We start from the raw sequence: 15,209 nt of genomic DNA on the forward strand, positions 1-15,209 counted from the left end.
CGATCAACAATCACCCAAATAGCCTTTTTCTTACTTGTCAATAAAGGTAACCCTGTTACAAAATCCATCGTGATACAATCCCATTTCCATTCAGGAATAGTAATAGGCTGAAGTAATCTGGTAGGAACCTGATGTTCTGCCTTAACTCGCTGACAAGTTAAACATTTAAACACATACTCGACCACATCTCTTTTCATTCCCGGTCACCAATAAGATTCTCGCAGATCACGATACATTTTTGTTCCTCTAGGATGCAAAGCAAAAGGACTATCATGAGCTTCACGAAGTATCAACTCTTTTAATTTAAAAATATCTGGAACACAAATCCGATTATGAAATCTCAAGCAACTACAATCATCAATGCTGAAATTTTCTAACATACCATTCTGAACCATTTCTCTTTTCTTCACTAACTTGTCATCTTCTAATTTTGCTAACTTGATCCGATCAAACATCATCGGTTTGATTTTTAATTCAGCTAATAAGCTTCCATCATTATTGATACTGAGCTGTGCAAACATTGCTTGTAATTCAATTGCTGCTTTTCTACTCAATGCATCAACTACAACATTAGCTTTACCAAGGTGATAATCAATGACACAATCAAAATCTTTTAGAAGCTCTATCCAACGACCCTGTCCCAAATTTAACTCCTTTTGAGATAGAAGATATTTAAGACTTTTCTGATCAATATAGATATAAGATTTCTTACCATACAGATAATGTCTCCATATCTTTACAGCAGAAACCACCGCAGCTAGCTCTAAATTGTGCATTGGATAATTGTGTTCATGCGTTTTCAGTTGACGAGACGCATAAGCGATCACTTTTCCATCTTGCATCAAAACACATCCAAGATCGCTTAAGGAAGCATCACTATATACAATAAAATCTTTTCCCGATTTTGGTAAAGTCAAAATCAGTGCTTTAGTCAACATTTTCTTTAATTTCTCAACACTTTCCTGACACTGATCATCCCAGACAAATTGAACATTTTTATGCAATAGCTTTGTCATCAGCAAGGCTATCTTCAAAAATCCATTTACAAATCTTCGGTAATAACCTGTTAGTCCAAGGAAACTCCGAACTTCTGACGCATTTCTCGGTGCTTTTCACTGAACAATTATCTCGATCTTTTTTGGATCAACTCTAATTCCATCTGCCGAGACAACATGACCTAATAATACAACCTCTGATAACCAAAATTCACATTTACTAAGCTTCCCGTATAACTATTTCTCCCGTAACACTTGCAAAACTGAGGTGTTGTTCATACTCGGATTTAGATTTAAAATAGACCAAAATATCACCAATAAATACTACCACAAACTAATCTAAATACGGTTGGAAAATATGATTCATAAGATCCATAAATGCTGCCGGTGCATTTGTCAATCCAAAAGGCATCACTAAAAATTCATAATGACCATATCGTGTACGAAATGCCATCTTCGGAACATTACTTTCTTTCACTTTCAACTGGTAATAACCCGATCTTAAATCAACTTTTGAAAAGACAGAAGCTCATTTTAGTTGATCAAATAAGTCATCAATACGAGGTAGAGGATATCGATTCTTAATTGTCAACTTATTCAATTGTCGATAGTCTATACAAAATCGCACCGAACCATTTTTATTTTTGATAAAAAGCACTGGAGCTCCCCAAGGCGATATACTAGGATGTATAAAACCACGATATAGTAAATATTGCAATTGTACTTTTAATTCTTTCAACACTGTGGGTGACATACGATAAGGGGGTATTGACACCAGAACTGTACCATGAAACACTTCAATTGCAAATTCCACCTCCCGATCTGGTGGTAATCTTGGTAATTCCTCATGAAATACATCAGGAAATTCACAAACAATTCAAATTTTACAGCATTAGCTTTCAACAGAATCTGAATTGATAACATAAGCTAGAAAAGCTTCACAACCTTGATGAAGAAGTTTATTAGCTTGAATTGCTAAAATGATACGAGTTGAACCACAAACTTTTTTTTACAGCAATCTATAATCACTCCATGTTCCGTAAGCCAATCCATACCCAAAATCATATCAAAATCACCAAACGACATTATCAACAAATCAACAGGGAAAACTATATTCTGTATCATTAACGGACATCTCCTACACACCTGATCCACTAACACAGATTGTCCCAATGAACTAGACAACACTATCGATACTCTAGATGTCTCAGATTTTAAACTTCTTGACTCAACCAAATTAGTATTAACATATGACTGTGAAGATCCCGGATCTATCTAAGCATAAACAGGTTTTGAACGTAATAAAAATATACCTGTCACAACATCATTTGCATCACCATACTCACAAGTCCTCACAAATAAGCTCGAGCTGGCGTTTTAACCTCTGACAGTTGAGTAGTAGCATCATTTCCCTTTCTAGCACCTCCTCTCGAAAATAAACCACTTCGACTTGACCTGTGACCTCTAGAAGCAGGCATAAATCTCTGAGAAGTAACAGGTGTAGCATTTTCATTCTTTGGACAATCCCTAACAAAATGTTCTATAGATCTACAGTGAAAACAGCCTCAAGTTAACTTCCAACATTCACTACGGTGCTTTTTCTCATAGTACTCACAATTCAGATTTTCAGTATCCCGAGATGGACCTCACACACTACTCGTAGATACAGTCAGTTGTTTATCACAATTTCTATCAGTCCTTTCTGACTTAAAATTTGATCTCCAGCTACCACGAAATTCTTTTGATCTCTTCGGTTGTGGATTTGAACTAACAGCTCCAAGAGCTTTCCAACAGTATGAGTATTCTCAGTCTTTTTATCAAAACCCAGTACTTGTTCCACCATTCTTGCCAGTTTAACTAAATCTAAAAATTCAGTGATTCTGTGCGATACTAGTTGCACTCGTAACTCATCACGTAAACCACGCAGAAATCACTTGCAACTATCAATTTTAGTCGGCGCAAACTCAGCAGCATACCTACTAAGTCGTGAGAACTCTTATTCATAATCAATCACAGACATTTCATCTTGTTTCAGCATTAAAAACTCTTGTCTTCTGTCTTCAATATACAATTCACCCAGATATTTCTTTTGAAATTCCTTTTGAAAGAATTCCCAATTTACCTGATCTGTAGATACATGACGTGTCACTGACTACCACTAGGTATAAGCTTCTCCTTGCAGTAAAGAAATAGCACATAATAAACTTTCTCATGGATTACACTCAAGTTGCTGCAAGATTCTTTTTGTAGATTCAATCCAAATTTCAGCTATAAAAGGATCAACTCCTTTCAAACCCAAATATTCAGTTGCACCATACTTACGTAATTATTTAATCAGAACCCAACGAATAGTAGGTACAGATGTCGTAGCGGATGTAGTTCCTGTCACTCACTAAAGAGCATCAACAATAGCTCTAAGTAACTATGATTCATCTCTTTCCCTAATATTACCTCGTTCAACGTTAGGTTGTTGAATACTAACTGGATTAACACTCGATGTTGTTGATTCTGTTTCATCTAATTCATTGGAAACATCATCTCCGATATACATCTCTTGATCAACATCATCATTATAATCATTTGATATTTTCAACTATAAAATAAAAACAAATATATATCAACATCCAAATCTCGACTCAATTCGACTCAATTATGGCACCTCTAGACTCAATTCCGAGCTAGATTTAGTCCGAGAATCGACTAAACCTACAAAGCTCTGATACCACTAAATTGTAACACCCCTAACCTACATCCATTGTCAGAATAAGGTTTCGGAGCTTACTGATCAAACAGACATAATTTCCAAACACAATAAAACGCATTCAAAATATGTCATAACAATCATCCTATGTGCCTAACCAATGTACCCTCATAGGTACCACAATTATATCAATAAAAAATATCAATAGAAAATCATTCAAATCCAACTTGTAAACATGTCAAATTTATTCTATTTTACCTATTTCATGTTCATTTAAACATTAACTTAAACATGCCAGAATATGACCTCAAGCATAAACACACATATATATAACCAACCAATATTAACTTATAATTTACAATCAATCCACAAAATGACTAATAATTAGACACCTTAGGTACATGCCGACAAAGAAAAAGATAAACATCACCACATTTGAGTTCGGGACCGTTATTGGATGTTGAATCGACAATCAAAATTAAGTACCTAACTTGCGCACGGAAAATAAAACCATACGCTGAGTAAAAATCAGTGGTATTTCTATAATCTGAATTTAAAAAAAAATTAATCACAAATATACAATCTAAATATTTCAATAACCATATCGCATTTCATTTGTTTCACAATATCTCAATTCTCATATTTGCTATATAAATAGTTTTTCACAATATAATACACATATCATTTAAACAATAATTTTGTTCATTCTATATCCAATTCATGAATACACAATTCATGTGTCTCAATCCATATTTCAATTCACTGTCCCATTTTTATTTCACATACAATCTCATCTAACATCAATCATAATGCAATTTCGATTAATTACCCCTATTAACACAACTCGGACTCGGACGGATACACGGATCCAACCAAACACACAAGTTTGGCACCCAGTGCCTCATCGGATAATTTGAAGTAATAATTTGACACCTAGTGTCTCATCGGCTAAACTGAAGTAAATTCGCACCCAGTGCCTCATCGAATATATCTGAAGTAATAAATTGACACTCAGTGTCTTATCAACTCGAAGTCGAAGAAATCCCTGAACTCTTCCAATCCTATGGCATGCCATCTATATTCGACTCAGCCCGATACAGTTAATAGGGTTCCAATTCACTTTTCAAATACAACCAATATTCATTTCAATTCAAATAATCAATATATTCAATATATATATACCAATTCAATCAATATAAATTCCATAAATTCATCACTTACTAAATCAATCCATTTCAATTTCAAAACACAATAATTTACACCTCAACACTTACCATATACATTAAATTGAATTATAACAATTAACAACTAAATTCATATTATAGAAATACAAACCAGAAATTCCGAGCTATTCCTCGTCGGCTTTATCTTTCCCCTTTTTAGTCGAGAGTTCTGGTACGATGTTAGCTACGGAATTAAAAAAAATTTAAATTTATCAATACAATAAAATTTAAATTTCATATTGAATATTTCAACTTTTTACTCAACATTTGTCTAAATTTCAATTTAGTCCTTAAATCGAGACTAAATTTTATTCTTCACATTTAATTCTTTATTTTCATGAAAATTACACTTTAGACTAAATTCAACTCCCTATTTTCACATAAATTCCTAAATTTTGAAATTTTCATAATTTAGTCCCTATTACTGAAAATTTACAATTTATTCTACAATTCAATCCTTTTTCGTTTCTAACTTAAAAATATATCAATTTAATCCCTAATACTCAAATTATTCAACATAGTCAACATTTAAAAACTCAATAATTTCTAAAATTTCAACATAGATTGGATAGTATTTAATATCGGGATTCTAAAAACATAAAAATTACGAGAAAAGGGACTTGAAACCCTAGTTTGTCCTTTCTTTCTTTCTTTCCTTTCTTTCTTTTCTCCCTATTTCGTTTTCTGTTTCGTTCTTTCTATTTTCTTTATTTATTTCATTTACTTATTTATTTTATTATATTTACTTTATTATTATATTATATATATTTACTTAAATATTAAGTAATACATATTTTATTAATATATACATATGTATATTATTTTTACTCATGTAATCAATATTACCATCTACTTGTTGAAATAATGCTTAATTGCTTATTTAGTCCCTTTACTTTTTCTTTAATTTATAATTCAACTTTCATCTTTTATGCAATTTAGTCGTTATACCTAATTACTCTTAATTCATGTAAATTCACCTAACCAAAACCTAATTAACTCCACAACTAACTTCATAAATATTTTTAATAAATATTTACGAATCCTTTTTACTAAAACAGAGTCTCTGAAATACATTTTCCGACACCTGTGACTATCGGGTCGTGATACAAATTACACATTAGATCAATGTTCATATATAATTTTGATATTTATCCTTACAAATATAAAATTAATAAAAATGTGCATTAAGAACAAACCTGAACAAATGATTATCCAAATTCATTCCAATAAGTGGCAAACTATAAAAATAGAAATTATAAAGAAATCATAATTATAAAAATTTATTAAAAATTTTAATGGAAAAAATTCAAAAAAAATTATTTGAATTTTTTATATGATAGTGGAAATAAAAGTAAGGATGGAAATTTATTAAAAATTTTAATGGAAAAAATTCAAAAAAAAAATTCAAAAAAATTATTTGAATTTTTTATATGATAGTGGAAGTAAAGTAAAAGTAAGGATGGAAATACGAGATATTCCAATACATGATGAGCTGCTTCCACAAGATCATTTTGTTTTTTTCCCCTCATTTACTTTCGAAGAGTTAGCTGTTAAGCACACTTATAATGGTATGAAATGCTATCCCGAGTTAACTAACAAAAGAGGATAAAGAGTAAATTAATGGCCATGAACTCATGATCGAGAAGGCAACAATGATAAGTTTGTCCCTCTAACTTTACAAAAAAAAATTTATTTTAGTATTTTATTTAGGGTCTGTTTGTTTGTTAGTAAAATAATTTTTGAAAAATGATTTCTGGAAAATGATTTATTTTTCTGGAAAATGATTTACTGAAAATATTTTCTAGTGTTTGGATGAATCTGTGTAAAATATTTTCTGTTGTTTAGTAGATTTCCTTAAAATATTTTCCGAAAAATTTGTTTTTACATATATTAATAAATTTATATATTTTAAATTTTTTTTACATATATTGCAATGATTTATTTATAAATAAATAAATCAAATTAAATATATAATAATAAATTATTAAGCTACAAAATTAACCGTCATAAATTGAAAACAACCAAAGTCAAATAAATCATTTGTAATTGTGTTAAAAAAATAAAAAACAAGGATTGAATAATTATAAATTAGCTTCCAAACCACAATTAATACTAGAAATTAATAATATTATCCAAATGCATAATTAGTAGTACACCACATAATAACAACAACATTGTCCAAGTGCATAACTAATATTACACCACATAAAAGTATCAATATCTTCAACCTTGAGAAAATTTGAAGCCAAATTTTTTTATGCTTTTTACTTTTAACTAAAAAAACTTTGACCTCAGATTCATGAATCACTAGATAATCAAACACAGAACACAAGAAGTCATCATCAAATCTTTCTTCCTCCATCGGCAGCACTTGTTCTTAAAGCTGTGGTCTCTTATCCGCAGTAAATTGTTCCAAAGCATTAGCAATTTTGCCAAGTTGTTCAGCCACAAATTTAATTTGTTCATCAACGACACTTTCTTGAACATTTTTTTCTTTTACGTTTGGATGTGCCAGATGAAGATACATTTGTTTTTACCTCTTCAACCTCTTCATTGTCGCAGTCTACAGGCACTGAATCTTGGTTACCATCATCCAAATCTATGTCAGTGAATGTTCTGGCAAAACTCCCTGTTGTCATATCTTTGCCAACAACCAAAGTCATTTCATCATAATGATCAATGCTTTTATTCAAAAATGGTTCATACTTGTGCGCCTGTTGGATATTATACACAATTAGAATAACAAGTAAAAAACAATTGAAATATACTTAACATATATATACATATATTACCATCACTACTGCATCATATGTCGCTCTATCAGATGTGATCATTTTCATGTTATCATCCCATCCAAAACCACTTTCACCTCGAATTTTGCATATAATCTGCCACTGATTTTTACAGACCTCAAATGATTTTCCACATGCTTCGCATCGCATTGGACTTGGAATCTTTCAGAAATAGCTTCGACAACTCGATTAATAGAATCTGCTTTGAAAGTTTTAGAAGGCTTATTTCCTTTCTGAGCCTCCTCTGCTAGAATTTCAAGAAAAACATGTTCCATCGGTTTTGTCCACCTAAATTGCTTAGAGGTCCCTTCTTTGTTGCCCTTACCCATTCTACATTAACAATTATCATTGTCAATCATTTTAATATCCAACAAGCTTAAATCATAATAAATTTAATATATAACAAGCTTAAAACATAATCAATATCTAACAAATTCAATACATAATAATTTCAAAATTCAACAAACTAAAATTTCAATATCATTATCCAACCAACATTAACAAAAAAAAATTAATACTAAAACATACATAACATAGAAACAATAACCCTAAGCCTTAAACCTACCTAATATTTCTAGCCATATAATCAGTCCATATAGTTTGTGCAATTTCGTCTCTATTAGCAGACCATTCTCTTGCTTCTTCTTTTTTTTCTCGCTCCGTAAGAGTTGATATTATCAAATCAGACTCAAACTTCTCGTATAATCCTTGATTAAGTATATCACTAGGATCAACTCCCATTATATGATTATGAATGATACAACAAGTAAAAACTATATCTACTTGAGTTTGAAAATTTCAAAATGGTTCAACATCTAATACACGAAACCGTTTCTTCAAAATCCCAAAAACACGTTCAACAGTGATTTGTAATGATGAATGACGAAGATTAAAGAGTTCCTTTGTATTTTCAGGCCCTTGAGCACTAAACTCTTTTAAATGATATCGGACACCACGATATTAGGTAATATATCCATTTCGAATGCCATATCCAGCATCGGCAAGATAATATTTACCTACAATTTTACAAAACATAATTAATACTAATAAATTATGAGCTTACTAGAACTATTTGGTATTTAATGATAATTATTACCTTCCGAAATTCTTAATCCTCCTGGGAATGAAAATGCATCCCTTAAAATACGAGAATCATGTGCACTACCTTCCCAACCAGCTAGAACATAGGAAAATTTCAAATCAACTGTAATGACAACCAATACATTTTGTGTCGTCCCCCCTTTACGGCTACGAAATCTTCCTTGAATGCTAAGTGGAACGGATGCACGAATATGAGTTCCATCTAATGCTCCAATACAATCTTTAAAATAAGGATAAAACCTTGGATTGTTTCTAATTTCACTAGGAGTTGACTCATCAGGTAATCTAATAACTAGTTTATACAATTTCAAAATAGTTATCAATACAACCCTAAAGTAACGGTGAACTGTCTCAGTTGATCTATAATATCTAGATCCAATCACTCGAAACCTTACATTATGACCAATTATATGTAAAAATATAACTACTTTCTCCCTAATATTGATAGATTTAGATGATTGTAACAAATTATTCCTACTAAGAATATCACATAAATTAAAAAAGACGATCAGTCTCATCCTTATCACATCAATACAATGCTGGTCACCACTATATAAAATACTATTAATATAATTTTCTCTTTCATAATCTCGATTCACACGAGGGTGAGAAGCAATTTCCTTCCTATTTTTTAATTTTTTAATCCAAAGAGCCCCAAAAGCTAAAAATGAAGCCACGACTTCGACAATTGCATTTTGATCTTGATTACGATCCATCTACACAAAATAATGTCACACAAATATTTAATCACTACAAAAAAAGATGCAAGATTTTCATAAGATCACATATAAAAGTTACCATGACTAAAAGTGCATACATACATATCAAGCTAATTATAATTGCATTAATAATTTCCAGTAAAATTAAGCTACTTTCTTTGTACCAATACTTTAATAAATATATTGATCATAGTTAATAGAGATCTTAATGAGTTAATTTATGGAAACTGAATAATCCAAGAGCCTATTTACATGGCAAAAATAGCATCTTTAAGGTCAAAACTTGCTGACATTCAAAATGCACCCATATTAATACTGTTGATATTAAAAATTACAACTTTAGGTAATCACAAAGCAGGACCAACCTACCACCTCCTTTGTTAGATTAATAATTATAAAGTTATCAGATAAAAATTAAACAACATTTTACATACTAATAAAATCCTACATCCAGTTCCTAATATATTTTCCTAGTAGATAAACACCCTACAAAAGATTTCAAATAAATATTCATCAATAAAAATAACCCCTATGCAACGTCACTGGAGCTTATGGATACTCATGAGGCATGGTTAGATTCTTAGTAAGCCATTCTCGCCCATCTCTCCCCCAGTATCATCAAAAGCCAATATGACAAACAAGCTAGAAGATAACGGTGAAAGTAAAACTTTACAGAAAACAATTACGACCAACGATCCATCCAACAACACCATGACTCCCTTAAAGACGATTTCTTCAATCGACGAAGAGAGTAGGAAGCCAAAGGCAATGCATTCAACAATAAAATGAAATTGAAAGAACAAGAACGAAGAAAACAAAATTTGAACAAAAAGAGATGATGATGATGATGATGATGATGATGATGATAAATATTTAAACGAAATGAAATAAAAGAAGAAGAATAGATAGATAATTGGCCCCCCAACAGGTTGTTTCTCTAAAGACAATCTAGTTGAAATGATGGCATACAACCTTTTCAAGTTGATCCTTGACAAATACAAAAGTGAAAAGCTTCTTCTGAAGAGTTATTGTGAAAAAGAAACTCAATAGAAAAACATGAAGCTGTATGGCCAGCCCTATTTATAGTCTCCAAGTAGTAGAGTCGAAGCTACACCAAACTCTCAAGGATAAAAGTAGCATTTATCTACTAGAGTTTAAACTCTTCTACCATCAGAATTTTAAAGGAAAAAAAAACTATAACAAGTCAAAAATCGTCAATTTAAGTAAGGAATTTTTTAAGCATAGCTTAAAAGAAAACATAAATTTAACATCCAATTAAACAAACGCAGCAGCAGCATCAATAAAAATACACCGTTTATATAATAAAAACAAAAGAAAAATTCAAGTATCCGTTACCTTGACTTTTGCTTTCCCTGCAGACAATCAATGACAGAAAGAGACAGTAGCTCAAGATTTGAAGCTGAAAGTTGAGGTAATGGAGAAATCAGTTGTGGAAGCACAAAAGAAAAAGAGTTTCTGGACTTTGGTCTCCTCTGCAACAACTTTTTTGGTTGTAGTAATCTTAAGAGGAAATGTATTATTGCCTTCACCATCAAACAACTCCATGTAATGAAAACATGATCTTGAAATGATCGAATAAACATATTCATATATAATCAATAATGTCATAAGATCTCATATAAATGAGATATCAATGCTCATATTGGTGAATTTGGTTACATGTGTAAAGTTTTCTTTAATGATCATTATGTATAGAAAACCTTCTGTTGTTAAAATTCATAAAATCAGAAGATGCACAGTGTTTAAAAGTATGTGAATTTACATCAGTCATGACATATGAACACTCAATTTACCAATAAGCTAATAGTTTGTAATCATAAGAGCCACAACTAGCATTTATTTCACTCGGCGACACTATCAGCAACCCAAAGATAGACCTTTCCAGATAAACCGTGTTAAAGGAATCTTGCCAACCACAAATGCTATCACTACTACAACAAAAAATACTATCACGTCATAGGAAACCAATGTTGCAGTAATTGTCTAAAAGAATAAGAGAACTAAATATAAAATGCCAGAAACATAAAACAATAAAACATAAAACTAACCAAATGCAGTAAGATGCATGACAAGTAAAACCTCTAGGTATAACAAAAGTAAAACTATTGCCCAATTAAAACATGCATCTGGAGAAAAATATGAAGAACATACCTTGTTCATTTCTAGAGGTAAGGATAATCATTTCCTCTTGGATTTTACACCTCACCACCATTTCCTCTTAACCATTTCCTCTTAAGAGAACAAACTTAATTTCTCAATCTTAAGAATATTAACAGTTCGATTCCTTTTCTACTTTATGAAACAGCCCAAAACCTCAAAACATTGTTTGTTCAAGATAAAAGAATTGCTAAGAAATTTCGCGTCTAAAAAATGAGTAAAAATGAAAGTGGAAATAGAAAATATACCTTTCTAAAAAAAGTCTGCGAAGAAAGTCTACCCAACACAAGCCAAACAGCACAGGCTACAAAACGGTAACAAAAACCCGACCTGGGCAAGAAAGGAAGAGCAGAATTTGTAGAAAGCCTGAGCAAAGAAGAGAATCCAAACTAGCAGAAACCCAAGCAAGAGATCCCAGACAAAAACAGTACACAGTGATGAAAAGCCCCAAATCATTTTATAAAAAGGAGAAGAAATCAAGGGGGGAAAAGGAGCCCGAAACCAGCTCAAGTAGCCCTATGATCGGTGTAGAGAGGAAGGGAGAACGAGAGTATAGAGGAAGGAGAACGAAAGTGTAGAGAAGGGAGAATGGGAAAATGTCTTACTGATTCCAAATCGGTAAGACGTTTTCCAGAAATTGGGGGCCTAATTTTACCCGTGTTTGGAAAATGTTTCCTTTAGGAATTCATTTTCCACCAAAAAAAGGCTGAAAAATTCGAAAAATATTTTCCGGAAAACATTTTTCACCAAACAAACGAAGCCTTAGTTTTCACCTCTTTTTGTTTTTAAATTTGTGTTATTTGTCAAATCACTTCAAAATATGGATAAAAAAAAGTTAACATCTGTTAACTTTATTGACTTGGATACCAGGTAAGAAATTAATGAATTTTTTTAAGATTTAAAAATTTAAAAAATCTATAAAAATTATTTAAAATTTTTAAAATTATTAAAAAAGTATAAAAGATTCAAAGTTGAGTGGAGGAATTTATCTGATTAACATTTATAATTACTTCAAGACTTATTATTTTGTTATTTTCTTTGATATAATGTTTGTATATCGGCTTGCATGGTATCGCCTTTTGTTTGTTAGATTCTACTTTTTATTGTGAACTATAATAACAATGCAAAGCCTGAACAACAAACACAACTAGCGCAACTCAAACCTAGGCCACACTTGTGGCAGTGAACATCTTTGACTATCAGGCCATCACATGGGATTCGTTAGATTCTACTTTAGAACTATCTCATTGTTATGAAGTATATAAGATATTTTATTGAAACTGATGTTACTTTAAAAGTTTTTATCTCATAAAGATTCAGTTGTGCAAGAGTTACAAACTACCTTTCCTAAAGCATGAAACCAATATTTAAGTTAAAAATGAGAAGATTATTTTTTATTTGTTACATTTAATAAATTGGATGAATTTTTTTATTATGAAAAATTACCTACATTTTCTCTAATTTACACTCTCTATTAAACTAAAAGTTTACTAGTCCAAATATAAAAAACTACCTACCTTTTAATTATATTGAATCACATGCTATGGTAAACCAGAAGTTTACTAGTCCAAATATATTCATTTGTTGGCATGATTGGTTAGACCATTTCAATTAATAATGATACAAAAAATGAGAACTAACATGAATATTTATTAAAAAACTTGAACATTCTTTATTTTAAAGAATTCTCATAAGTTGTTTGTTCTAAAAAAAGATGATCTATTAGAACATTACTAACAAAAATTGAGATTGAATCTCTTGCATTTTTAAAAGAAATATGGGCTCATTTATCCAAACAAGTGGATATTTTAATATGATTTTGATAGATCTATCTACAAAATAATCATATGTGAGTTATCGACTTGCAACATATCGTTTGCGAAATTACTTGTTTAAGAATAAAACTTTCAAGTTATGTAATTGGGATGCTTTTCCCTAAGTGGTTTTATTACTCAAGCTTTTCAATGATTATTGTATTTTAGATTGTCACTGCAAGTAAGAATCACAAAGACTATTGTTTATATGCATGTATAAAATAACTTAGCATTATTATGAACTAAACACCTCCAATTAATAGCTAAACCATCACTTGTAAGAACATAACTTGTTGTAAATGTATAAGAATATAATATTTTACATATATCAACATCTGGACGAATCATGCCAATAAATTATAATAATACTTTTCATTATAATTAACTTTTGGTTCAGAGCCAAATGCAGCCAACCTATTTTAATTTTTTTGAATATGTAGTATATGTTGGACAAAACACCTTAGCGAACAAATATGAACATAAATAAATAAATATTTATATAAAATAAAATAAATATTTATATTTAAAATATTAGATACGATAAATCAATTAAATAAATAAGATTATGAAAAACCAAAATCGAATAAAGAATCGAATTTTACAAGATATTGAGGCCTGTTTTACACAGTTTCCTTAAGACAGATTAGGCCGCTCTTACGGTACTTGGAGAAACGTTGGTCGAATGTCTCCCAAGTTACAACAACACGATGATCGTAGCAGTAGCACCACTGCAGTGATCAACGAACAAACCTTGCATTCTTTTATCATCGAAACGTTGGAAAATATGGAGAGGAAAAAGAAGAATTTTTTAGAGTAAAATGAACTCGGTGTGAGAGAGTGTGTGTAAAAAATTCTGAAGAATTCTTAGGCTTTTATAGGCATTCAATATGGAGGAATTTTGGAAATATCCATGAATAAAGATACAAAATCTGCATTAAAGAGTAATTAAATCAATTTGATTTGGAATCAACTAAAATCAGGTCCTTTTAAATTAGATTTTGTATATTTGCTGAGAAAAATAAATTTTGTGTTGGGCTACAATATCCACAGACCCATTTTGGGCCCAACCGATTTAGACATTTCGCGTCGTCCACGTTGTGTAGGTGCACCCCAACCTTGATGGGTTTAGATATGCACCCCCTGTACCCGAGACAAGGTTTCAAGTTTAGCCATTCAATCACCCATCAAGTGGGTTCTCATATATATATACATCTCACACTTGGTATTTAACCAATGTGGGATCTAATTTTTTCTTTTCCTCAACAAATATTTACAAGTAGCTTACTTTGAGCATCAATTTCTCATTCATCACTCAACCATTTTGAGCATATGATATACCGTTGTAAAGGTTTCATGGAGTAGATAATTCAACTATTCACCTTTACCAATCGAGAATATGCCTCAAAGTTTCTAAAAAATTACAATTTTTCCAACAGTATATGTTCAAGTTACCTAACCACAATGCACAAATGAGTATTCAAAAGAAAAGGTTGAGAACATAAATTAGTTTTTAGTATCCTTCTATTATTAAATGTTTTAAACAAATTGGAGATTCAATTATGACATGATTTTTTTGTAACTATTTTGATTTGACAATTTTCCCAATATTAGAGAGAGAGAAATAACAGTTGGATGAGTATTTTACTTAGAATGAATGATCATAATCTAGATTTTAATAGAAAGTAA

At 30.9% G+C, this 15,209-nt stretch overlaps 2 protein-coding genes across 7 annotated transcripts; both read right to left on the reverse strand.

Moving 5' to 3' along the window:
• Positions 1 to 203: 203 nt before the first annotated feature.
• Positions 204 to 2,838, reverse strand: LOC107915350 (uncharacterized). Its single transcript, XM_016844513.1, has 6 exons — positions 2,768 to 2,838; positions 2,378 to 2,543; positions 2,142 to 2,270; positions 713 to 968; positions 383 to 562; positions 204 to 313 (listed from the first exon to the last, which is right to left on the reverse strand). Exons 1-6 carry the CDS (start codon positions 2,836 to 2,838, stop codon positions 204 to 206), a joined length of 912 nt encoding a protein of 303 aa, XP_016700002.1.
• A 4,259-nt stretch (positions 2,839 to 7,097) lies between these two features.
• LOC107914410 (uncharacterized) lies at positions 7,098 to 12,457 on the reverse strand. 6 transcript variants are annotated; one of them, XR_001688837.2, is made up of 4 exons: positions 11,958 to 12,457; positions 10,888 to 10,951; positions 7,712 to 8,041; positions 7,098 to 7,633 (listed from the first exon to the last, which is right to left on the reverse strand). XR_001688837.2 is itself a non-coding variant. In XM_016843322.2 (4 exons), the coding sequence occupies exons 1-3, from the start codon at positions 11,762 to 11,764 to the stop codon at positions 7,756 to 7,758; spliced, it is 411 nt and encodes a 136-aa protein (XP_016698811.1). In that variant the 5' UTR covers positions 11,765 to 12,380; the 3' UTR covers positions 7,098 to 7,633; positions 7,712 to 7,755. The 6 variants fall into 6 exon arrangements, 2 of the variants coding, with proteins under 2 accessions (XP_016698811.1, XP_016698810.1); XR_001688835.2 differs by having other exon boundaries at positions 10,888 to 11,075; positions 11,958 to 12,380; XM_016843322.2 differs by having other exon boundaries at positions 11,704 to 12,380.
• Between the last annotated feature and the right edge of the window lie 2,752 nt (positions 12,458 to 15,209).

The sequence above is a fragment of the Gossypium hirsutum genome, chromosome D10, assembly GCF_007990345.1.
Source record: "Gossypium hirsutum isolate 1008001.06 chromosome D10, Gossypium_hirsutum_v2.1, whole genome shotgun sequence".
NCBI classification, from domain to species: Eukaryota; Viridiplantae; Streptophyta; class Magnoliopsida; order Malvales; family Malvaceae; genus Gossypium; species Gossypium hirsutum.

Coding starts and splice junctions, on each gene's coding strand:
- LOC107915350 (XM_016844513.1), bottom strand. CDS start 2,838: ATGGTGGAACAAGTACTGGGTTTTGATAAAAAGACTGAGAATACTCAT. Junction 2,544..2,767: donor GTTGGAAAGCTCTTGGAGCT/GTTAGTTCAAAT, acceptor TTTTCACTGTAG/ATCTATAGAACATTTTGTTA. Junction 969..2,141: donor AATCTGTGTTAGTGGATCAG/GTGTGTAGGAGA, acceptor TGGGATGATCAG/TGTCAGGAAAGTGTTGAGAA.
- LOC107914410 (XM_016843321.2), bottom strand. Junction 8,042..10,887: donor CAGGGAAAGCAAAAGTCAAG/GTAACGGATACT, acceptor TTGTTAATGTAG/AATGGGTAAGGGCAACAAAG.